This window comes from Pezoporus occidentalis, unplaced genomic scaffold (genome assembly GCF_034315485.1).
Source record: "Pezoporus occidentalis ecotype Australia unplaced genomic scaffold, CSIRO_AGI_Poc_V1 ctg57, whole genome shotgun sequence".
Lineage (NCBI taxonomy): Eukaryota > Metazoa > Chordata > Aves > Psittaciformes > Psittacidae > Pezoporus > Pezoporus occidentalis.
Window position 1 is genome coordinate 1126875 of NW_026915910.1, and position 25796 is coordinate 1152670.

The 25796-nt window shown below is 40.1% G+C and overlaps 1 protein-coding gene across 4 annotated transcripts in view; it reads left to right on the plus strand.

Moving 5' to 3' along the window:
• Nucleotides 1-25796, plus strand: part of KLHL29 (kelch like family member 29) — a 404582-nt gene that overhangs the window by 240020 nt on the left and 138766 nt on the right. For 3 of the 4 annotated variants that reach the window (XM_062638410.1, XM_062638407.1, XM_062638408.1), the window contains 3 exons: nucleotides 12985-13098; nucleotides 18859-19000; nucleotides 19756-20298. In XM_062638410.1, the coding sequence (XP_062494394.1) occupies nucleotides 12985-13098; nucleotides 18859-19000; nucleotides 19756-20298 (799 nt within the window). The remainder of the gene's footprint in view (nucleotides 1-12984; nucleotides 13099-18858; nucleotides 19001-19755; nucleotides 20299-25796) is intronic. The other variant, XM_062638409.1, reaches the window with a different exon arrangement.

Here is a 25796-nt window from a genome sequence, read left to right on the forward strand (position 1 = left end):
GAGCTTTCTTCTTTGAACATTATACTAAAACCCCCTCAAAATAGGGGAAACATTATTTTTTGTTAAATAGCAAAATATTTTTAAAATCTTACTGAACTTTGAAAAGGTCTTTATTTACTAACCCTTATGGCTGCCTTCTCCATGGTATATTTGGTGCAACTTAACAAGGGTTTATTATGTCTATAAAGTCCTAGCATGATACTTATTCTTGCCATGTGCAGGCTTTGCTAAAAGTGCCTTCTGCCAGGATCCTGAAGCTGGTTTTATTCCAATGGTGGTTTTCCTGTCTGTGGGGAGGGTGACTGGGGGAGCAGTATGACACTGTCTGATAAGAAGCATTTGTCCACTCCTGTGTGCTGCTAGGAGGTCATTGCTTGGTACTTGAGATATGGTCTTTGCCTTTTCCCTCAACGGATTGGCCTCATCTGTTGTCAGACTTCTGCTCACTGTTCCTTGTTAAATAAAAAACACTAAGATGTTCCTGCTAATGTAGCATAAGAAGCTGATGTGTCTGCAGCACAGGTGGTTTCCCTGGCTTGTCCCATTCGCAGGGCAGAGCTGTGTAGCCTCTGCTGGGTGCAGGCCTGATGGCTCAACAGGTTGTATAAATAATGCTTAGGATGTTCTTTGGTCCTGAAACAAGATGGGACATAGGTAGGGGGTCATCAGGCTGGGTAAGGAAACAGTTGTACTTTTATCAGGTAATGATGGGTGTAGGCATGGAATGAAAGAGGGTTTGCAAAACACTTGCATAACCAAGTAGCAGAGAAGATTATTTCTTTCTCATATCTGGAAGCTCGCAAGTAAGAGTGCTGTTGGAGCGGTTAGCAAGTTGGAGCCGCCCTTCAGGTTACACATTAAATATATTCATTTAATCTATTCCATGTCCTAAAATACCTCCACATTTGAAGATGCTAAAATACAGCCCTAGTACAGTCAAGCAATTCATTAAAAGTTGCATCCTGCTGCAGTCTTGCAGATACGTTTGGGCAAGGACAGTGTGCTGCAGGACATGGCTCCTTTAGCACAAAGAATATCTGTACCATCTACACTTGTGTTGAGACATTCCCCTGCAAAGTCAGTTTTCTTAATGGAGCCAAAACCAGGATCTGAATGAGCTGTACTTGAAAGCAGTTGCTTCTCTGCTTTTAATTAGTACCGGTTGAATACTATTAGTTGAATAATGTATTTGATGAATAATGCTGTTGTCCGTCAAATAAATTATTCAATTAATCTTTTTTTTTTTTTTGCATTAGCTAAACACTTCTATAGAAGGTTGCAAATATCCATTGAATAATCTGTTAGAATGATGCATTGCTTTTCAAATATACTATGCAACAAATAATTTTATCTACTATTCAGCCAAGCTTTCCTTTAATTAAAATTTGCATGTTTATAACAACTGTGCCTGAAGAATCACAAAGAATTTAGGTAGCAGCAGACACAAGGTGGAGAGAAGTGTTTCTGTTATTGTGGATGATTTATGTTTTGTAACTCCAGTGCCATTGTGTTTTAAGAATGTGTCAGGGGTGCCAAGAGCTTTGAAGAATCTTTCTTTTCTTTCTTTTTTTTTTTCAATAGAGTTACTTTTAGGCTGATCTGCAAATAAATGATACAGATTTTACCAGTGACGTGCAGCCACCCTTGCAGAAGTGTTTTGCAGTCAGGTCATTGTACAAGGGTGGAGGATGAAGAAACAGAGGCTGAGGAAAAGAGCCAATTTCCCTGCAAGTAGATTCACATGGCAGGCAGCATCTTCTCATCTGCACTGACAAACAGAGAGCTTTCACTGCCAGCAAACAGCTCAAGAAGCCTATCTCAGAAGGGCTGACTGCTTCTGACAGTGTCCAGAATTGTGGGTGGTGGGGGACCCAGCTTCCGTAGCTAATATTTACACCAGTAATTTGTGCAGGCAGTTCATATGCCAGGGAAAAATCAGAACACATTTGGAAAAAGCTCTAGTAGGATTAGCAGTGAGTACAGGGGTACTGACTCACCACTGCCTCCTTCAGATGTGACCACCTAAACACATGTGTATACATGTATGTTGGGACTGGGAGGCAAAAGGGTGTAGAAACCCCCTCTGGCTATAATGGTAGACTAGGCAGCCTGGTCTGCTTTTCCTCTTCAGCTCTTTGCTAAGAAGCTCTCACCTTTCATAAGAGTCTGATGTGAATCCAGACAGGATCTTTGTGACCAAAGAAGGGGATTTCAGTCCCTTGCACAAAAGGACAGTGTCCTCTCCCTCCCACATGCACCTAGCACCTTCCTAAGCCCTTTCAGTTGGCACTGTTGCATTTGCAAGAGTGTGGTTTCATTTCAGGTAGGAGGGTCTGGTCAGTCTGGTGCTGCTGGTGCTGCATGGCCTTGTACCATGTGTAACATCTCTGCAGGATGGGTATAGCCTGTGGCCTGGGAGCCAGAGCCCCACGTGAGGGAGTTTGAGTGTGCAGCCTGAATCCCATGCCTCATTTCTGTTGACACTCTCCAATGCAGATAGCAGCTCGCATTTCCAAATGTGTCCATGTCTCTTTTTCGGAGGTCTGGAGGCCCCTGAAGTCTGTCTTTCAAATGCCTTTAGGTGCTTCTGGGTTTTCAGGCTTGCAGGTTTGGTCAGCCTAGCTTTATCTCTCGGGACTTCAAGAGAAACGAAGTGCCCTGTCTGCCTCAGCACTTTGGGAAATCCCTTTGATGCCTGCCTGTGTTACTAAGACACCTGACTATTAAGACACAAAGTGTTGAAGGCCAGGTTGGATGAGACTTTGAGTAACCTAGTCTAGTGGAAGGTGTCCCTGCCCATGGCAAGGGGGTTGGAACTAAATGATCTTAAAGGCTCCTTCCAACCCAAATCATCCTGTGATTGTATGATTATATGAATACCCTTTGAATTTTGGCCCTAGAATGTATCACCACCTCTGGTGTTCAGCATGGATAGTCCATCCAGTGAGGTGCTCTAGGAGGTGATCATGCTGGGGAGGAACATGAGCTTTAGCAGAACTGTGGTGCACGGGGCTGCCTGTTTGGCATTTTTCACTAAAACTCACTTACATAAAGAAAGGAAAGCTGTCTTGTTTTAATTTAGAAGGGGAGGTAAGTCCTTTAGTTTTGCAATTACATTTCTCTTTAGCTGCCAGTTAGTAAAAATTAAAGAATAATTTAGAGGTTCAGAGGATCTCCACGAAGTATGAAATAACCCAGTCACCACTGCGTTTGGGGACCTCAGAGACAGTCAAAGAACATGGATTGAGGCTATAAAGGTCATCTGGTTTTGTCTCACCAAAATCAAGTGGGTTCTGATGTCTAGGTACTTGGTAAAAAACACTTTCTAAAGGGAAAAAAAAGAAAAAAGCCATTTATTCAGGAATTTAACTCCTGTTTTTTATTGCTAACCCCTGGGAATGGTTTTACAACTCACCATCTCTCTTGTTCTGAGTGTCTGTCTCAAAATGATGCAGACTCTTGATCTAGCCAAGTTGCCTGTATCTTTTTATTAAAGTTGCACTTCCTAGGATGGTGGATTTAATTTACTACAAATGAAATTGTGTCTAGGTGACATGATCTGACTATGTTATGCCAACTCCTACATTATGACATTCCTCTCACACTAACTAAAAGCTTTGTTGCAACATATTAATACAGAAGGGGTTATTTGTTTTGCTAGTAATAAAGGCTGTATATTTGCTGTTTAGACCTAGTAATAAGGTTGACTTTTACACAACCTTGGGGAGAAAGTTGTGTTATTTATTTATTTTTGAAGAGTTAAAAATTAAAAATGCACCTTGTGTATGTTCAGTTGAGACAAGAGCGAAGGAGAGTACTTACAAATTCCGTCAAATACAATTAGCATAATCAGAGGCTGGATGAGAGCCACAAATTATTGCACAAGGGGAAAAAAGTAGTTCCTGGGATCTTGGTAACATCACCTGAAGCTGAGTAGGAACTATGTTTACACAAGGACAACTTTTACTGATACTGCCCTTGCAAGTAGCTCTTAGTTTATTATTTTGATGGGTTCTTTTTCTGCCCTGAATTTGTATACTGAATTATCCATGAGGATGAATGTCAGACTGGATTAAGATTAAATTAGGAACTAGGTGCTCCAAAACAAAAGCTATCTCTCCTTCCTACGCACTCCCTTTTCTTCAGTTTAGTTTGGAGTTTGGGGGAGGCTGGGTTGTTTTTTTTGTCTTTTTTCCCTTTAGATGCACGAGACTGCAGCTGCACAGACTATATATTTTCTTTTGAATCTTTTTACATTAAATTTTCTGCACAGATAATTTAACTTCCAGTATATCCTATCTTCTTTGGTTTAGGTCATCATTCTCATTGTAGAGTTCCTGAATTTCTTTCTTCTGCTTGTAATATAGCTGGATGATGTTCTTTGTCATTTATTTTTTCCTCCCTTTTTCACTCTGGTTCTGCTGCAGTGCACACGGGGGCATAGTCAGAGAGTTTACAATGGCTCCTGCCTTCCAGAGAGTGATGAGTAATTTAGACCACTTGTTATCCAGGGCTGCCAGACTCCAGCTTCCAACAGAGCCGATGGAGAAAAGTAGTCATGACACCTAAATTAGGTACCTGTATTACATCATTTAACTGTTGCCCCATGATCTTAGCAAGTTAGTTATAATAACCGTATGGATGTTAGTAGGTAAAATCTCTGTGTTTAAAAATTTCCCCCCATGTTCTACACAGAGTCGTGCTTACCTCCAAGACAGGCTTTTCCCTGCCTGCTTCTTTCTTCCTGAACTCATGTTTTTTTCTGTCATTTTGTGTCTCATCTCGCATTTTCTAATCTTCTGCTCACCAGCCTTCTACTCCCTCTGACACATGCAAGTGCTCCAGAATACATTCATGCAATCATACTTTGTCTTTCTCAGATGCGTAATTTTCTGGTTCTTTTTTTTTTTTTTTTTTGCTGGGCTTCTGTTGTTTGGCATTCTTTTTACATTTTAATACAAAGTATGCTTAACAGTGTCTACTTAAAGTTGCAGTTGTTGAAACACCCCAAATGGTCCCTTTGGGAAGTGGGAGGAGTGCAGTGAATGTGGATGCAAGCGTCTGTAGATGACTTGTATTTAGCACATCGTCCTTAGCATACAAACCCATGTTTAGAGCTGCTCAGAGCAGCTTCGAACAGTTGCTTAATCTTTAAACTAAATCTTTAAAACTAAAATAATAGTAATAAAAATAAAGAGAACAACAGTGCTTTCTCTCTTTGTGCATTCAGAGATTTCTGACAGGAAGGAGTTGGTCAGTTGAGCACTACCAAGAAGTTTGAGAAGCAAGATTGCAAGCACGTACAGCTAGAAATAGATGTTCCTTCCCACTGGGGAAAATTCTGTTTTCAGAATATTGGAAAGATTTGGAGAGGTTTTTAAAGTCTTTTAGTTACACCACTCTCCCTCTGGTACTGTTACAGTTGGGCTAATGCTACTAATGCCCCTGGGCTTACACCTCAAGATAAGATGCTGTGCTAGGCGTGTGACAGCTTTTCCAGACATGGAAATGTCACAAGTTTAAAACCTCCCATTTTATGCCCTACACAGCTTTAAACGAGAGGTTTATTCCACTGAGAAAGACAGGTTTGTAGTTTGCCGGTGGAGTTAGCTCTCCTGGCTAGATCTGAAAGGGCTTGAACTCCCTAAAACTGGGTATTTAAAAGGTGGAGACAGTTACATTTTATAGAAATTTACTTTTATGAATGAAATAAAATTTAAAAAAGTACAAACTGAGACCTACCTAACTCAGCCTTTTGTAAATAATTTTAAATGTACAAGTTTACTATTGAAAAGAAGGAAATTAAATGATGTCTCAAGATGACTAGTTCCAGAGGGAGGTAAATCCATTTTTAAATAGCAGCAACAACATATCTTACACTGTTCACCTCTTCAAGAATCACAAAGCTGTTTAGGTAGTAACTGTTCTGTACAATACACTGCTAAAGGTGCTGAACATGGCCGTGAGGCAGTGAAGCAACGTGGGACTTGATGAGAGGGCTCCTGCACCTCCTTGAAGCAGCAGGGGAATATTAGGCAGGCAGAAATGTAATTACTGGAGTTGAAATTGGGCCAAGACAATGGGTTAGACAGTGCATTCTTGGAAAATGTGCTCTTTGATCATAAATATCCATGAAGCAAGCTTGCCAATGATATTGATTTTGGCAGTGGATTATCACTGACAGCAAGGATCTGCTGCCCTCCTGCTTTAAGCAGTGCCCTAATAGGTTTTTAGACAAATAGCCAAGCTACTACATAGAGAACAACTCTCCATGATATGTTCATCCCATCACAGGTTCCCTGAAAGTGTTGGATTGACCACATGAGAAGTATTGTATAGGTGTTTAGCACTGGGGTAGCAAATACTACATGTTTGGGCTATGGTGGACATACCCAGACGTGTTACAGGTCCATGGTATAATGTCCAACCTGCCAGTGTCAGCAGCTTCGTGCAAGTTCCCATCCACATGCTGAGGCTGATCTTGCTCAGCCCCACTTCCATCATATGCTTTGACCGAAACAAAGCACAAGCAAAATGTGACCTTCATGAGGTATTTTTTACTTCAAAATCTAGACCTGGGAGACGTTTGCTGGCTTTAGCAAATTTAAGACCTGGGTTTCAATAGCAGACACATCAGATAATGATGCTTACAAACTGGTGGTACGTTTATTCTTAGATGAAGTTGAGTATACCTGTGAGGAGGGTGTTGGTTGAAATAATGAGATAAAATCTGAGAAAGTGCAAAATAATACCTGCACATCATTCAAATGATCTTTGTATGTGAAATGTATTGAGATTGTGCCCTGATCCTCAACTGACAATTTTAAGTCCTACCACAATACAAATAATAACCACATATTTAGGATAGATTAGAATTTACTTTTGGATCCATTAGCATTTCTGTTGAATCTGACAAAACGATTTAGAAAACCCGCACGAATACAAAGTGCCTGCTCATCATATTTTGTGACAGCTGGGTGAATACTTGACATCTTTGTGCTCTTAAAAGAACATATGCGAAGACTCAATTTAATTTGTAGGGTTGAGGGAATTTATTTGCCTAATTTTGAGCCCACTAGCACATGATGGATTTGAAAGTTCAGTTCTAACAAGAGTATAATTGGGTTCTCATTTCACTTGGGAGGGAGTGTGATAGAAAGGGTGAGAAAAGAGACAGAGATATGGGGAAACTAAAGTAAGAAAATGAAACTGAGAATACTCATGAAAAAAATTGAAGTGAGACTAAAAAAAATGTAGCAAGGCAGAGTATAAGAAGCAGCCTACACATAGAAATAAGATACTCTTTAAGGGGACAGAAGAAAAAAAAATTGTGTATTCTGAATCATAATGCCAAACGTCTTTTGTCTGGAAAGATATGATACTTTAAAATATACTCACTGGGGTAGCTGAAAACATAGATAAAATATTAAGTCTTTATGTTGTGGGGAGGGAGGGAGGAATGTTTCTCTAAATACTTTCTCAGGCTCAGTGAGTAAAGCACCTCATCAAACATTCAGTCTTACAATGTTAGTCTTTCACTATCAATATGATTCTGTTACATTTGTGGTACAAACGGCAAGCTGCAAGGATAGGACACATGGCCATGGCCATACAAAATGGGTCGTATGACTGTTGAAGGTTTCTATCAGATGGGAGGCATACTCTTTTTTCTTTTTTTTTTCTGGAAAGCTGGGAAAACCCTTCTGCTTTAGCCCCTGATGTGCACAGTGTGATTGGCGGCTCTGTAGCTTTCCTCTCTCTTGTGTTACTTACTATGGACTGCTGCCATGTGAGTGGCATGTCTGCCAGTCCACTGTCCTTCCTCATCCCCCTGTGGCATGTGGAGCCAGGATTCCCAAGCAGGACTGCCTGCCAGCATCCTAAAGCAGCTTTACTAAAAGTCCATAGGGAGTACCTCTCCACATCCCTCAAGTTTATCTATTAAGCAATTCACTTAGTGGAAAAAAAGGGCAGGTTTCACTCTCACTTAGTGGAAAAAAAAGGGCAGGTTTCACTCTCTAACTCTCAGCATTTACGTTTTCCTGTTTACTTCCAAATGGGCTGGCTTCTGATGTCCCCAGCCTTTCTTCCACCTAGCTTTGGACACAGGGACCCTTTGCAGCTGGTTACTAATGGTTTCAGCTGAACCGGCATGAGCTCAAGGCATTTGAAGGTACATCTTTGTTCAGTGCCATAGGACATTGTTGGCTGCTCAGGGTTTAGCTCAATACACAGCAAATGGAAGTACTTTTCCTGTACTACTTGTACTTTGATTTTTAGGTAAGAGCTACCTTTCCAGCTGTATCATTGGCAGCTTTCATTAACGCTCCTTGTTGAGCAGTAGCTTTTTCATCTTTGTGCTTCGCTAACATTGTCGATTTAAATGGGGATTTCTGTCTTTTTGATTGTATCCTGATATTCTGTCACCTTTTGATCTCTGTGTAGTGCACATAGATTGCAAATTTCTTCAGGTACAGACTGTTGGCAGGGTGGTGTATGGGGCTGTATTTTTTCTTTAGACGGTGCCTAATATGGCAGAGCCCCAGATACTATGATACTATGAAATAATAGTAGTAGTAGTATTAGTAGTAATAATAATAATAATAATTTTCACATTACCCTTGTGATACCTAGGAGAAACAATTTTTTTTAGAGTTTATTGAGAGGTCTAGGAAGAGCTGCAAATGGCAACTTACAGACAGAGCAAATGGCCTGAAGTACTGATACATTTCTGACTTTATATAGCAACTTGTGCTTAATCCGATCACTGGTTAATTTAATCCTGTTTCATTTGATTGGATCCCCTGGAACCAAATCATTTGTATTTTGTTTTAGTCTGGTATTTCTGATCATTGTCTTTGTTAATTTGATCAGGATTGATTGAACCAGTCACTGAAAATAAATCACGTAACTAATCAAATGCAACATTAGAAAAGCAGATCCTCAGCTAGTCTGTTAGCTTTTCCCTCTTGTTTTTCTTCCTCAGTTTGAGGAGTTTGGGCTTCCTTAAGAAAAAAGTAGAGATTAACATTTTAATAGTGTCCACATTTCAGTAGTATATATATATATATGTCTATTTAATTGTTTATTTAGAATAGAGGATAATAAAATGGTCTAGAATACAAATGCTTCCGTTGGAAGGGACTTACAGTGATCATCTAGTCCAATTTATTATCACCTGTCAAAGCATCTTAATTTCACATAACTGACCCTTTCTGAGGCAGGGGTGTTGAGTAGAGGGTCTTGCTTAATGACTCAGTGATTTTCAGGGAATCAGCATGTGATTTATATTTGACTTTGGCACAGAGTCTTCAATGTAAAAAAACAAATCAGGCTCTGTGAACTGTTCTAATAAGGTCTGGATAGAACTGGGTATAGTCAGTGCTTGCCTGAAGCTAACAATTTCTCCAAACCTGTGCTATGAGTGGGAAAGGAGATTTAACAAAGATTATTTTGATCTCCAGCTGTTGTGTGGAAAGGGAGGTATCCCATTTTTAATTTTTCTGAAGTAGGTGTTTGCTCCTGTTCTTACTCTTCTCTCACTTTGATCGATGCTTGTGACCAAAGTTGGTCATTTTGATCTGCACTATTAGATTTTTATAAGTTTGTGTTCCAGTTGAAGCATTATTACAGCAAACCATGGCTGTGTTTGTCTTCTGGAGGTGATGGTTGTACAAGGAACAGCTAAAACTCCGTTTGCCTCTCCTGAAAGGCATGGCAAGTTCAGCAGGGGACACACTGCCTCTTCAGGGGTATTACCTGCAAAGACCCCAAGCTGGTGTCCCTGGCAGTTCATCCTGGGGGTTACGAGGACACTGTCTGCCCTGCACCTATGCTAGCAGAAATAGTAGCTTCTGATGAACCCTGACCTGCAACAGCAGAGGAGGAGAATTAGTAAGATCAGATCACGACTGGCTGTTGTAGGTGAGGTATCCCTTCCAAAGGTCATTTAATTTTAGCTTGTCCTTCCCTACATGGCTTACAGACCCAACCTGTGCTAATTAGAGCTTACAATAACCCCTCTCTGGCTCCCTGTCACCCTGAAGTTTCTTGAGTGGGAGGTTATTTTTAGAAGTGGTTTACTTTGTGTTAACTTCCCGGGAGCAAAGAGAGTGGGAATTTTTATGTTTTTAGTCATATAAATTTTCTTTAAATGCTACATAACAGAGGATTTTCAGAAGCACAAAGTCCCCACCCTTGCTGGGTTTCCTCCTCTTAATGAGTCCAATGGTCCAAACTGGACCCATAGAGGAATTTCATCTTAAAGGAATAAAAAGTAAAGGAATGGAAAGTAATTTGTTGTTGAAGGAAGTGTAAGTAGAGCTTAATCTTGACAGTACCCATTTATCCTTGGATGATGAAGGACTATTTAACACCAAAAGTTGCCAGGAACAGAGTAAAATGGAAAGATCATCTGATTCTCACCCCAAAAATGAGAGTGAGGTGCCTGGAAAAAAAATGGCTGCAGTGTAGCCCAATTTTGGCTACTAGTAACACTAGCCGCAGCTACACCATTATCTGTTTTACTTTAAATTGTGTGGCTGTGGACAGCAAAGTATGTCTGATATCCATTTCCTAGATTTATAGCTCGGTATGCAATGTGTTTGCCATAAATCTTCTAGAAGAATGGTGGTTGAGGCAGCTGAAGTGTTCATGCTAGTCCACGAATCACTTCTGCCAAAGGAAATGTGAGAACTGGGCAGCCTCCTACTGGTAGCATGGAGATACAAAAACAAAATGAGCAGGAAAGCCTCGATGTAAAACCTGCAAAGCAGAAAAATTGGAGAAAACAGAGACTGTTTCCAGAAAAAAAAACATATATTAGCACCGTATTCTAAATCAAATTAAATGACCCCCTAACTGCCTGATCCTGCACTGAACTTCTTGCTCTGAATCTGAATGGAAGCAGGGATGCATCTTGAGACCACATTCCCAAAAGGGATCTGCTAGTCACGTTTGATCGGAACAGCTTGGTGAATGTTTAGCTTCTTTTAAGAACCGACTGGGAGACTGATGAGTTTTAAGCTGGTTTTGCACAGACTTGTTTGAGTCTTAAAATGCATTTTCATCTGTCTGCACAGAAAATAAAAAAATAAAAAAAGTTTTCAGTGAGAATTATTGAGATACATAATTTTGGATTAAAAGGGAATGCAGTATATTATTTTAGTATTTTTTACTGTGGAATACATTTATATTTCTCCTGCACAACCCAGCTTTTTAACAAGAGCAGAGCAATTACAGAAATAGCCAGATTTTAGATGTTATCTTGTGTGAAGGAAAAGGGATGGGTTATTAAAGTGTTTAGCTTCCTTGAGAGATGCAGTGCTCTAATCCTGTTTTTCACATCTTAATTTTAGTGACTGCATAACTTACCTTCATAAGATGCTCTTAATTGAACATTTCAGTAGAATTGGAATAAAGTCTAATATATCTGGGATTCCTCCTCCACTCTTTTAAAATATGATGTGAAATTTATTAGTCTTAACGTACGTAACCCAGAGCTAATTTTTTTATCCTGTAAATCAATTTCTCCTCATCTTTTTTATGGATTTTACTTTCAGATTTAAAAAATAAATAAATTATTGATTGAAAAGTCTTTGTGTTTTGCAGTAGAAAAGGGAGGGGGGGCAGCTTTATAAATGTAAAAGGATTTTTTGTTCTTTTTTAATTATTTACAAATGCTGAATTAAAGGACAGTGGAGTTTGAATTATGCATTAAATTAGTATCTTACTGATGGAAGACACTCAAAGAATGTTGGAATTTTTAAATTGCTATTAGCCAAATTCAGCCACTACTTAATAGTTCTATTGATGTTGATGAACTTAAGGAAGTGATAAAACTGGACCTATGGGCTTATTTTTCTTTTTGCTGTGAAAGGTAAGCACGCTGTTTCTGCAGTACTGACTATCCTTTGTTTGAGAGTTGACCGAGTATACTTTGATCCTTTTTTAGAAAAAGAATTCTCTGTTCTCCTTTAAAGAAAGCTTCCTGAGACCTGGATCAAATTAAGGAGACTAAAGTGAGCACACAAAAGTGCTTGTTAGAAAGTGAAATTTATGTGCAAACTAAATGTGCCCTTGATGATAGCCTTATTGATCAAGCCAGGTTAATAAATCAGTAGTATCATGTAGCACTGTTCAACACTCCCAGGCTGATCTTGGTTTTCTTTTTTTTTTTTTCTTTTCTTTTCTTTTCTTTACTTTTCTTTTTTTTTTTTTTTTTTTTAATGTGCTTTCTGTGTAGGCAGAGAACATGCACTTTCCTGCCACAGAGCGTGTAGTACAATTGAAACACTGAATTCAGAGGCCTTGCATGGAAAATGTCGGCATCCAATACATCAAAAGGGATTTTTTTATAGAAGTAGCTTAATCCTAGGATAGGAGCCTAAAGTGACATAGCTTTTAATCTATGAGTATCTATAAGTATTCCTCTTTATATTTCTAAGGCTATAGGCCCTGAGCCAGCATTAAATTCATGGTCCTGTTTGGATAAGAAATACATGGGAAATTTGAGGCAAAAATTCAATATGGAGTGGCTTCTGAACCTCTCAATGGCCAGCATTTGCATTTAAGATAAATGTTTACTTTTCAAGCAGTCTGTTGTTAGGTCATTCTTCAGTAGCTTTGCCAGTACACAAGGGTTACATCCTTTGTACACCCTTGGGATTCTGGTCTGACAAGCATTTCCATTATTACCCATATTTCCTTTTGCCCTCTGACAAAAAGCACTTATGATGAACTGAATTTATTTGCCTCTACTACGGGATGCCTGCAGGATATCTGAGAGCCCTCTTGCCTTGCAAAGTGCATGTTCTCTGCTGTACGTGCTGCCGCGTTGTTCCTGATGTTGCGAGTTTTCTCCTCCGTTGTGAGACGATTTTGCATTCGTGGCTTTGCTCTGATTTGGGGTTGATCTGCATGCCAACCGTGTTAGCAGAGGAGGTTCTGCTCAGGCTAAAGTGGGGCTTCTGTGCTCGAACCCAGTGTCGTGCGCTGATGTCCCTGGTGTCCTGGAGCAGCAAGTGTCGCAGCCGGGACCTTGGTTCGATACCTCAGCTTCGTTCCCTGATGTTCTCGCTGAGAAACGAAGGCAGCTGGGTGAGTACCTGAGCCTCTGCTGGTAAAACTTGCCAGGGCAGAATACAAAGTGGCATTTATGAAGCGCTTTTTGTCATTTTGTGGTCCTGCTTTCATTCCCAGCTAATGCCGAGCAACTAACTGGTAGCGCTGGTGTTAAGAGCAGTGGTTATCCTGGGCGGTGATCCACCAGAAACAGATACCACGTGTGGTCAGTTCACAACCTTCTTTTATCCCATCTTTCTCCTTCCTTTTCCATAATCTCATTCCTCTTCTTGACTCCCCAGACCTGCAGCCAGTTTGGATAATGAGCCTTAGAAAGGGTTAATGAGACATGCTACTGAGGGTATAGCAGCAGTTGACCCATTCACAGTATGGAGTTATCTTCCTGTGCATTGTCAAAGCTTGGGAATTTGTCTGACTGTCAGTCAGCAGTTCTTGGCCCAGCTACAGCTCAGGCCTTTACCTTCTTTAAAGACCTCCTTAGGTCTTTAAGTCCTGAAAAATGGGGATGGGTGCAGACTGTATCCCTCTGCTAAGCCATGTGTCTTGCCTGAAGGCTCTACCTTAGTGCTCCAGAGCTCACACTGGCTGGTGGCTTGTTGCTGAATGGTGTTTAAGATGCCAGTATTCAATTATTCTCTCCTCTTGAGAGGGAATTAAGACTTCTTTTGTCTTTTATGCAGGGTAGCAACATTTCTTCTATGAGTTAACCATATTATCCTCTTTCCCATTTCTCCCACATTAGCTTTGGAAAGAGAAAAACGATACTGTGTCATTGCAGAATTGCCTAGTGATGGGAACTGTAAGGTAGATGAGTTCTCTTCACCCATGAGCAGGTTCTTGAATGAGGTTTAACTGCAGGACAAGTTGCTCTGTTCCTTTTGCTTGCTGGCATGTCCATATTTCTCAGGTTTTTAATAGATTGCAATACATCCGTCTCATTTCTGTAGCCCAGCCCAACAGCCAGTGCTAGGGATATATTGCTGTCAGCAGTCTTTAAAGACTCTATGTCCATCTTTAAGAACTTCTTTGGCCATGGACTAGACTCAGAAATATGATTGGGACCCAGTCCAACATGGTATAGGAATTTACCCCAGCTGAAGCTCTATCCCTGTGTGGTTCAGATTTTACATGCATGCCCCGTGCACACAAATAATACGTGTTTCATGCAATATTTAGTAGCATGAACGACAAATTAGACCATAAACTCTTTGGTGCAGAGACCACTAAGCTTTTTAGAGTACCAGGAATGTTCAGGCTTAAAACCCAGCCAGGGCCACTAGTCATTACTTGTTAGAGCGAGGCACAGCTAACAGCTTTAAAAGGAATGCCCTCATTAAATTGAAGTTGCTTTTACCCATGACAGGCCATAAAACCTGAATCCATAGGAGGGAATGTTTGCCTCTATGCATGCATGTGTCTTAGCCTTTTTCTTTTCAATGGGGAGAGAAAATAGCGTGGGTTGCATATTGGATGTGTTGTCTTAGTATTAAGTTGCCATTCCCAATCTCTTTTGGATAATTGGAACAGAGGATCACTACTTCTCATCCATCACTTTAAATGAAGGCTTTAGTAAAATTATTTTGGTCACTGGGAACCACAAATAAGATCCCTTTATCCAGATTGGGTCTTTTTTGCCCGTGAAACTTTTTGAATAGGTCTTAGCACGCTGAGCCATAGCAGGATGTATGTCAGGAGTTTTACAAGCCTTTGGAGAAATTGCTAAAATGCATTTATAAGGACCTCCCAGGAAGTGTTTGGTTGTGTTGAGCCTGGGAAAAAATTTATTGGAATTTTTGTTGTTGAATTTTTGTTGTTGTTGGGTTGGGTTTTTTTAATTCCACTAACATACTTTGTAATGCTGCCTGTACTGCAGTAGATTTTGTGTTTCCATTGATCTCAAAAAGGTCTTACTAAAAGTTTAGGTCTTATTTCTTCTAAGGTTTGTAGAACTTTGGACTTAAAGTCAGACTTAGTTGTAGCTATACCTCCTGAACACCTGATGGGAACCATGTTAATTGATGCAGTGTTTACCAAATCGCTAATTCCCAATCTTTAGCACCAGCTGATTTCTGTGAACTCATGAACTTTCTCATGGATATTCCAAAAGCCCCATGAAGCTGAAGGTTTTTAATGCTTTAATATAATAAGGTTCAGTGGACCAGCTGTACACCAATTACTGTTGCCTATGGGCCATGGTTTATGACTGAGCTACAAAAAAACGACAACCTGGCAACTTGTCTGTGTTAGTCTCATGTGATTTTGAAACTGTTCCATCTTGTTCCGTTCTGCCTGTACATCTGTATTGCAGTTAATTTCTGTAAAACTGGGAGATTGCTCACTGCTGGAGTTCAAAGTGGCAGGCGTGAGGTGAAATGCAAGCTTCAGTGAAAATTTTACTTGTTCTTCGTGATTATTTCAAACAAAAGAGGGGAAAAGATCCTCAGATTTGGATTTGGGGTACTCCCAAATAGCAAAGTCTGAACATTTTAGGGGTGCTACAAAGATTGCTTTAGTAACCTTTGTAGTCTGCCATGAATTTCAGGCAGTTAAATAGCCAGTACTGCTGTTGACTAGCCAAGATTCAACAGACCTTTAGAAACCTTCTTGTCTTTTCATATAGACACTTGGCAGTATTTTAAAATGTATACCCAGTAGATTTTATAATGCATTTCCTTTTTTCATGTGTTTTGTGCTTAATTCAAACAAGCATCTGACATGAAAGCTAAAGATGAAAGTGTAACATAGTACAATTAGTTTCTGTGAAGTCTGTAGATCACTAATGGAACACATCTCTTCCCCCTGCACAACTATCATAATACAGACTATTTTTTGGTCATTTGTGTTGTACATTAAAAACATCAAATAGAGAGCTGTCATGTGCCTGAGTGCATGGACACAAAGTTCCTTTGTTCGATAATGTTGGAAATAATTTTGCTTTCCAGATACGCAAATCAGTAATTGCTGCAATCAGATCAGAGACATGTAACACTTGTAATGTAACCCTTCATGTGTTTAGAAAAATAATGCAGAAATTAGATCAGAGACAAGATGTATATGGTGTGTTGTGATTTCGTATCAACTCCTCTCTAGCTCTTTCTGAGCAAATAAATAGAAGCTGAAGAGCACATCTGGGAAGCAATATCCTAGACTTGTGCATTTGCATCCACTAAGACTCTAAGAAGCAAGGTTTGTGAGTGTATTTAGTGAAAAAATATTTTGGAAGAAAATAGCATTTTATAGAAAAGGAGGAGAAATATTAATTGATAGAAGACCTACAAACTTTCTTCCTCCTCGTTAATGCTCAAAGTATGAAATTTAGATCTAGATTTGGGTGCTAACTCAACCAGTTTCAAACGTGAGTGTCCAGTGCTCTAGTTTTGTGGAGAGCAAGCTTTCAGTTGCAAAACAGGCAACCATGTTTCTGTAGGATTTAGGAGAGCTGTGTCACATAATCTCTTTCCTACCCATTTTATGTAGAACACATGGGTTCTTTTAAAATTATATCATGTGTGTGGTTCTATATTATTTAAGGTACAGGAATATTTTTTTTCTTTTTCTTTATATTGACACTGTTTTAAAGTAGCTTGGGGATGTAACAAAGTTACACAAGATGCTGCACATCTTGACAATGCCACACAATAATGAGAAGTATGTATTTAAACCCACTTGTAAGACACAGTTCAGACAACAAAGAAATCCAACCACAGATGACACAGGTGGAACATGTGAGGCATGATAGAAATTGTGAATCCTCCTGTCTGTTACGATGATTTATAAAAATGCCCAGTTCTCTATACTGCATTTACTGTTTTTAAAAGCTTTGCTTTGGGATAAATAATAGCGTTTCTGAGGGAAGTATCTTAGCTGATACATAGGCAGAGAATGCTGATATTGCTTTTTTTTTCTTCTTTTTCTACTGCAGACTGCTTTGACCACAGTTAAACAGTTTAGCTAGTTCCAAAGGGTTATATGAGCCAGTAACATGAACCAGTAAACCACCAACGACATTATATCTTCCTGTGTCAAAGACCTTGTACAATGTGAAAGCTAAAGGTTTTCAGATTAAGCCTCTTCTTGGGAAAATTTATAAATAGAAAGCATTTCAAAACTGAGATTTATTTCTTCCCCTCCTGCCTAACAAAACAACAAAAAAAAAAATAGATTTACAAAACCATGGAAAAGTATAAATTGATGCATTTTGAAAAGAAATAATAATTTGTGCACAAGCTGAAAATTCTAACTTCACAATTCCATACAAAAGAAGACATTAAGAATGACATTTCCTTGTAAACATCTGTATTTAATGAAGTATACCATTTCTAGTGAGGAAAAAATTCCAGCTGTGGCATCTGGGAGCAAAGAGCAGCACATCAAAAACCCTGTTCTCCATCAAGGTCTGCAGCTAGGACTGCTCACTCCCAGAGCCCAAGTCGGATAAAGCTCAGGTGGAAAACAGAGTTGGTGATAGCAGATGTCAGAGGCACTTGGATGGAGGCAGTGCTGGAATAGGGCAGAAGGGCTAGCAGGCATGTTGGTAGGGGAGAAGGGAGGGCAGGAGGAAGCAGGCACCTCAGTGGCTTTAAAGAGACAAGGAATGACTGATGGGCTTGGGAAAGGTGTACATCTGTTTGCAGAAGGCATAAATGGGCCTGCTAATGACTTCTTTTCATGGGGTGATTGAGGCACTGATGATAGGGAAAAAAGCTGCTGGTGTTGACAGGGATTTCATTGGTATTACTGGTGACCCAGGGCATTTATGGAGCCACTATTCCCACATCTCAGAGCTAAATTACTTCCCAGATGTAAGGCAAACAAGTGATCACTCAGACTGGTCTCCTGTTCTTTATGGCTTCAGTCCTCAATACTCTTTCAGCAATAGGCAGCTGGTTCCATTTTCTTGGTTTAGAGTTTCTGACACCAGTAAAAACAAAACAAAAAACTTTTAAACTTCCACCAATGAAATACTGCTGCAGAGTTAAATAAACAAGACCTGTTGTAGCACCCTTGTTCTCTACAGGCCTTTTCTCAGAAAAGCCATGGTTGTTTAGTAAGATCCCCTAAAACTGCAGGGGGGAGAGGGGGTCTGCCTTAGCATTTAAATTCGTGTGATAGTTTCTTTATCAAGAAATCTCTTTCAGATTATATCCCCTTTGATGGTTATTCAGCCCTGATCCTTCCCCTGCTTTACAGTTATTAACATCTCTGAAGAACTGCCAACATACCCACTTTAGTGGCCAGTGACTGTTATGCTGCTTTTTTTTATTGGCATTCAGTTTTCAGTGTTGACAGACAATAAATACTAAGATTTCTCTTTACTGTTCTACAGTAATTTGTCCTATGATTGTAAATAAGTCTCTCTTGTTCTGCCTTCTGCTAAACAAAACTCACTATTTTTGGAAGAGCAAATAGAAGAATGTCCCATTTTATGTAAGCTATGCGTGAATGGATATTACCATATTTGTTGAGGTTGGTTTTTTTCAAGGCAAAAGAAGTAACTTAGTTCTGAAAAGGCTAGTTTGCTGTGGATTTTTATTTCTTTTTTTTTTTTTTTTAAAGATGTATCTATTAAATTTTCGGTAGGGGGTTGGGTTTTTTTTCCAAATATTGTATTTTCCATACAGACATGTTATGCAAGGCTGGACCAGAATGATATTTAAAGATCTTAGGATATCCTCTTGGACTGTAACAAACAAGCAAGCTACTAGCTATGAGGAACCATAATTATTCCCAATAGCCTAAACATTTTTACTCTGTGTATCTCTCTCTCTCTGGCAGACACCTTGCATTTCCAAGACAGAAAATCAGCCTCAAGGACTTGCAACAAGTGTCAGGTGGGGACAGACACCCATCAATCAGTCCACGCCCTGGGACACTGATGAGCCTCCATCTAAACAGATGAGGGAGAATGAAAACCCAGGTATGGTTCTTATCTTATTTGTAATTCTACAAGGGAAAATCGTTCAAGCAAATTCAATGCACTATGTCCATTTATCTCCATAAATTAGACTTCATTGTGAGCCTTTCATTATTCTTTAGCATTTTTTTTCTCTCATTGTAAAGACCCCTCAAGTTTCTTCTGTGTTGGAGCTAATGTGAACGCATTAAGATGCCTGCAAGTTCATTAGAGTGGGTTGTGGGTTTTTTTTTCTCCTCTGCCTTCACTAGAGGAAAAGGCACTCTGTGATACTTTAAGACCTCTTTTATGTCTAGAACTACCTGAAATGATTTCCGGCTTCCAGACACATATCATACATTGTGCTACTATGCCAGACGCCTAATTACAATCTCTTTGTAGTGACTGGAGCACCATTATTATACACACAGAATGTTTGTCAGAGAGCCATGAAGGCATGGTGGGGAAAGAGGTTAATTTTCTTGGAATCATGTGCTTAGGCAGCGTAAAGCACAAAATATGTAAAACCACAAACATGCCACATGTCACCTGATGAGTGTTTTAACAATTGCGCTCACATCACCATAGTAATTTTATGCACTTACTGGCTTGCAGCGGCTCCAGACCCTGGACTGAGGTAGGCACCATGAAGGAGAAGGGCGCATGGGTGTGCTTAGGAAGCAGGCGCGGGTGCGGAAGGGGAAGGCTATGGGTGTTTATTGTTTTATTCTCCCCGGTGCCAAGCCCGCCGCCATTGCCGGCCTTCCTTTGTGCCGCAGGTGCAGCTCCCTGGGTCACCACAGTGGCAGCAGGCAGCCAGCCCGCCCTGATCACGCACTCCTACGGGATGACACAGCCTCCCACCTTCAGCCCGGCTGCCAGCGTCCAGGCACCCGTCATCGGTGTCACGCCTTCCCTCCCTCCGCACGTCACCCCCCAGCTCCCACTGATGCCGGCACACTACCAGCTCCAGCCGCAGCCCTCCCAGCCCCTCAGCAACATGGTGGTCAACCTCCAGAGCCAGCCCTTGTACACCAACAGCCAGCCCCTCAGCATGTCCTCCATGAGCAGCATGGGTCCGGTGGCTCACGCGGGCCCCGGGCCGGTGGGCAATGGCCACCTGGCCTGCCCCATGCTGCCACCACCGCCACCGGCCCTGCCCTCAGCCGCCCTGCCCAGCAGTGCACCTGCCACCAATGGGCAGGCAGCAACCCCACTGCCCCCCAACACGGCAGGGGGCCCGGACAACACCAATGGGGTGCAGATGCTGCGGACGATCGGCGTGGGGAAGTACGAGTTCACAGACCCCTGGCACCCCAAAGGTAAGGCGCGATGGCTCGGTCTTGCGGGGTGTGGGTGTGGAGGGGTGGTGGGGATGGGGATGGCGGCAGAGCACTGGGAATCCTGCTACTGTCTTTGGGCCCACCAGCCCAGCTCCGGCATCTGTCTGCACCCTTTTTTCAATACATAGCTTTTATGAGTTTATGAGATTATGACAAAAACCAGCAAGTTAGAATGAGGGAGGACAAGCTGTAGGTGTATTTTGTAGTGAAAAACAGCTTCCAGGCCCATCAGATAAACTCATGTCCCAGTGGTAAAGCAGCCATCATCCTGCACCTCTCCCTTTGAAACACACACCCGTGTTTCCATCTGACCACTTTCCTTCTGGCTTCAGTTGTGCATTAGCCACAACACTAACCTTCTTCTTCAACCATTGTCCTGTCCCCCAGGCCAAGTGCAAGTAGCCCTGCTGACTGAAGCTGAACAAGCCAAACCATTCAGCATTAAGGGGAAAACTCTTCATTACTAGCTTCATTGGGCTGAAATGCTGCAGAACAGCCTGAATGAGCATTCTGAGAGGCTGACCTTTCTGATAAGTACTTTTGTAAATGAGCCACACCGCTGGGTCACGTTGGAGTGTTATTTCCGAGTATCTTACCCTAGACACTTCAAAAACAGCTACACTCTGTGTATTTGGTTTTTAATTTCATTTGCAGAGTTTTCCCTGCCTCCCTTTAATATCATGACTCTGCCTCATGTACAGGTAAAGCGAAATGAAGCTTACGAAAATATGAATGCAGACCTATTGGCAAAATCAATGAAATTGATTTTTAAAAAAACACCACCTTCATTAAGACTGTGATATTTTATGTATACATTTGTATTCAAACACAATCCATGTGTAAATTATTTACTTGCCACAAGCTATTAAATCCTATTGTGTAGCTCTGTATTAAAGACAAGGAATCTTTATTAAAAATGATTAGTCCAACAACTCTTCCTGCTCATTACATTAGATTGTACTTTGGTATGTGCAAATCCTTACCAAACATCTCTTGAAAAGGAGTTCAGGCACAAGCTCAGCAATACTTCTCTAAAGCTAAATATTTTACTGCTTTTAAATTTTCAGCTCCAAGCCCCAATAATGATGAGAATGCTTGCTGGATGGTGAGCTTCTGAATTTTTCTCTAAGGTATAGATGGGCTTTAAGTGATACTGACCCAGTCAGGTAGCCAAAAATTGACCAACAATTGCTATATAAGAGGTTTTGTTATTTTTTTTCCCTTTAAAAAAAAATCAAAATCCACAAAAGCAATTCATCAAGTGAGGTTTATAGGTTACAAGTCCTTGATTTTGGAGAAGGAGGGAGGGGAGAGATTTATATCCTAATCCTGGTAGACTGAGCTGTAGTGGTTCTGCTGGATGTCTCTCTTCTCCATGGAAGCTATTTGTCTTCTGAAAAGCATCATCTCCACTTTTCATAGCCACCTATCCCAATTTACTGCACTGGATACTCAGATACATGATCAAATTAACACAATTTAAAGGGTTACTTGGTGTCATTGGAGACATGCAGATATACAATACAAGGGAAAACACATAAGCTTAAACCACTTTCACTGTGGTAATTTGATCACATATCTGAGCCCTAGTGACACTAACCTAGTGAGACAAATGAGCATGTCAGTAACTGCACACTTGAGGTTAGGAATACTCTTATAATGCCTTGTATACATAGGGCCAGCAGCATCAGCCATTATTTACTCTTCCTCCATCAATTAACCTTCAGCATATCTCTGGCTCACAGATGACGTAAACTTCAAATCAGAGCCTAAGTAAAAAGATTGTAAAATATTTAATCACTCTTTTAATATTTAATTTGCAAAGTAAGTCTTAGTCAGCATTCTTGTTTAACCTGCTGTAAACCCCAGTCTAGTATAATTGTCGAAGTGTCACTGGCAGCCAAGGAAGCATTCATTAGGGTGAGGAGAGCAGTTCCTTACTGGAGTATGCTAGGCATGCCAGACCTCTGGTCTGGTGGTTGGAAACCAGTGTACCTTGGAGAAGTTAATAAGGAGAATATTAAAACAAGCAGTATTTCCAATCCATGACAACTGCTGACACATTAGCCATATAAACTGCAAGCTAGACAACTGTTTTCCCAGGGATCAGTTAGCTTCTCTATGATCATCAGCTATTGAGTTATTCCCCTTCCTGTAGTGGTTAAAAGCAAACAGACATAAGGTAACAGAGAATGCATATACAAATTTCTCATAAGCAGGACCTGTTTTGTAGGGAAAAAGTAATCTCATCCTCCATTTCCAGTCTTAAAAGCCCTTATGTCTAAAGCTATAATTCCTTTTGTCAAAACTCAAGTCAGAGAAGATACAGGTTGGGTTTCATTGTTTTGAATGAAAGAGAAAGAATCAGGAAAGAAAGGCAACTGGGTGTCGAACCAGACCTTAAAAGCTTACTAGGATAACATTCATAATATAAACTGTATATTTGTCAAGTTGCTAAAGCCTGACTGATTTCAGTCTTACGTGATTGCCACCTTGCTCTCCAGGAAGGAATTGAAACTGTGAGACAGTACTAAGATGTTCAACCAGATAAGTTCAAACTAGTTCTCTACAAGTTTCATTTAAGTATTCTCTCTCTCCCTTGGGGAACCTTGGACAGTATTATAATAAGAGCCACTGGTAATGGTCCTAAGATCTATCTCATTATCCTGAGATACTCTATTATTGTTTCACTTGACAATCCAGTCTTGTACAGGTTTGGATAATTGCCCAACTATCCCTTAAGTGAAAGAGCAGTTCTTGCTGGTTGATATGATAAGGTTTCTTATATTTTTAGACTTTATTAGGGAGCTGCTTGGAATGTCATGTTTTATTTCCTGTAATTATCTTTCATTTGGCTGTGTACATGTTTGGGCCCTATTACACTGTATTCATGCAGAACAAGGTTTCTCAGTTGGCTGTTTCTAAACCAGAGTAAACAAATACATTGCCAAAAGTTAAAGGCACTGCTAGTTTGCCATCTCATTTGCAATAGGTCAAGAGATCTCGCTTACGGAACTGAAAGAGGCAAGTCATTTCCATGGCTTTGCAAAAACCACATTTTGGTAACAAGAATTGTGATATAAACCAGATATGTCATTCTCTTTACAGTGTCACAGCTAATTCCTACCTAATTCCATTGAAACATCTTGTAAGAAAATAATTTTTGCATGGACTAGAGAATCTTCTTGGTCTGGATGGGGTATATTCTGTGACGGGATTTTTTTATTGCTTCTGTAATATGTTAAATACGAATGTTAAGTTTAGCTACGTGATCCATTTACTTAGTGAATTTATAAAGCAGTCATGAGAGGCATAAATAATGTTTCAAAGTAGTTACTGCTTTTAGCAATGTGTGAAGAACTGTAGGGCTGCCATATGAAATGCATGGGATCTTTCACCAATCAACAGCAGTTTTGAGAGGTGTCTGGTTTGGCCTGTAGTTACTCTTTGGATAGGACTTATGCCAAATACTCCTAGCTGACTTCAAAAGCCATATCACCTTAACACAGACACGTAACCTAATATTTTAGAACAGAATCAGCCCTTGTTTATCCACATCCTACGTCTCGCTCTCTAATCTAAAGATTAAGTGCCAGGGCAATGAATAAAGCAGAATATTCAGAACCATTAAGGTGTTCATTGTGAACATACTCAGGGAAGATACCTAGAATTTTGCATAGACAAATTTTTATGTGGCTTCTTCAGAAAATACAGAGTTACAAATACTATTCAAACATAATTTAAGTATCTTCAGGCTGCATGATGTGCCAGCAAAAGTTGTAGCTTGTACAACATGCCTGCAGAGAAGAGATAGGGTTGGAAATCATCCCTTTGGTTTCTCACACAAGGTACCAGTATCTCATGCCATGGCACAATGACAGAGACCAATGTGTATGTGCCTGCCAATCTAGTTAAGTCCAAATGGAGAGAAATTAATCACTTTGATGAAGGACTAGAAGAGATTGGTTTCCTTAGAGAAATAACTGAGCAACTAAGATTTAGTCCTTGATTTTTTCATAGGGCAGTGTGCTTCTTTCTGTCTGAGACATGTAGTAAATCCAAAACTGCACCCTTGTTGGATAGCCCTGCTGTATGTAGGACATATACGTTTCAGTGTGGTCTCTTGAGATCTGTTACCATTTGAAGACACTTTCTTCATAAACTTGATACACTTTTGAAGCACAGTTGCTAACACAAAAAATGAGAAAAATACAGTTCATCATTGCAGTACTTTCTCCTGCAGTGTAAAATTAGCCATAGACATCGTGGGTTTAAATTTGTGGATGTTCATGGGTAATATTGATGTTTGTTTCCATAGTATTTTTGTTCTATAGTTCTTTGGTTTGCAGTCCTTAACTAGTGGGGAAAAAAATCAGATGCTAATTAGCATTCAGAATGCAATAACTGTAGAAACATAACAATATCAGAAGTAAAATTGGAGTGTTAATCCTTGTAGCATTAATTTCTTAACACTTCATTTTCAGGCATCACCAAATTCCATGAACTGAACAGTAACAAAACTACAAACAAATACTGTTGCATCATCGTGTATTGATTGCACCTTTCACACTTGACTTTATTGCATTGGAATTCTCATTAGACCTTGGACAATATTTACTTTCCTTAATCATGAATAGTAACAAGGCAGCCTACAACATTTTGTCAATAACCATCAACTTTTTCTTCACAAAAGGCCAAATTTTCAAAGGCATTTCGTCTTGACCTGCAATTCTTTGAATGTTCCTAGTTCTAGACATGAATGCTGGGGGGTGGAGGGGTGTTTAAATTCAAAGTGAAACCTCGCATTTGAAATTCTAATAACATTAATTAAAGGATATTGTGTGTGGAAGACTCTAGACAGCCTAGAGTCTAGAGTCAGTTCTCTTTCTTGCACCAGATTACATGGCCTATATAACCTTAGGAAAATTGCCTTATTTTTGTATCCATACATATAGATAATTACAAATAAAAATAGATAATTATAAAAATGATAGTTACAAAATTATGTGTGATATTTTAGTATGTGTGTGTGTACATAAATATATTAATATGTATGCGTCCAGTTGTGGGAAAGTCTACAATAGAAACCACAACACATTCCATCTTCTGTTTCTTGTAGGAGAGTTAGGTTGGCATGGAAATCTGTTAGCACTGTACATGCTTCTTACTGTGTTTTCTTTAACATAGTCTTGATTTTCTCAGGCAGCCTAAGTGGTACCAAGATACAGATGACTAGTGATCATTTGTAAGCTCAACTTGGTAATGACGCATAAGAGTTCACAGAATCACAGAATGGTTTTGGTTATCTGGTCCAGCCCCTCTCTCAGCCAGGGCCACCTAGAGCTTTTTTCCCAGGACCATGTCCAGATGAGCTCTGAATATCCCCAAGGATGGAGACTCTACAACCTCTCTGGGCATGTGCTTCATCACTCTCACATTAAGAATGTGTTTCCTGCTGTTCAGAGGGGACCTCCTGT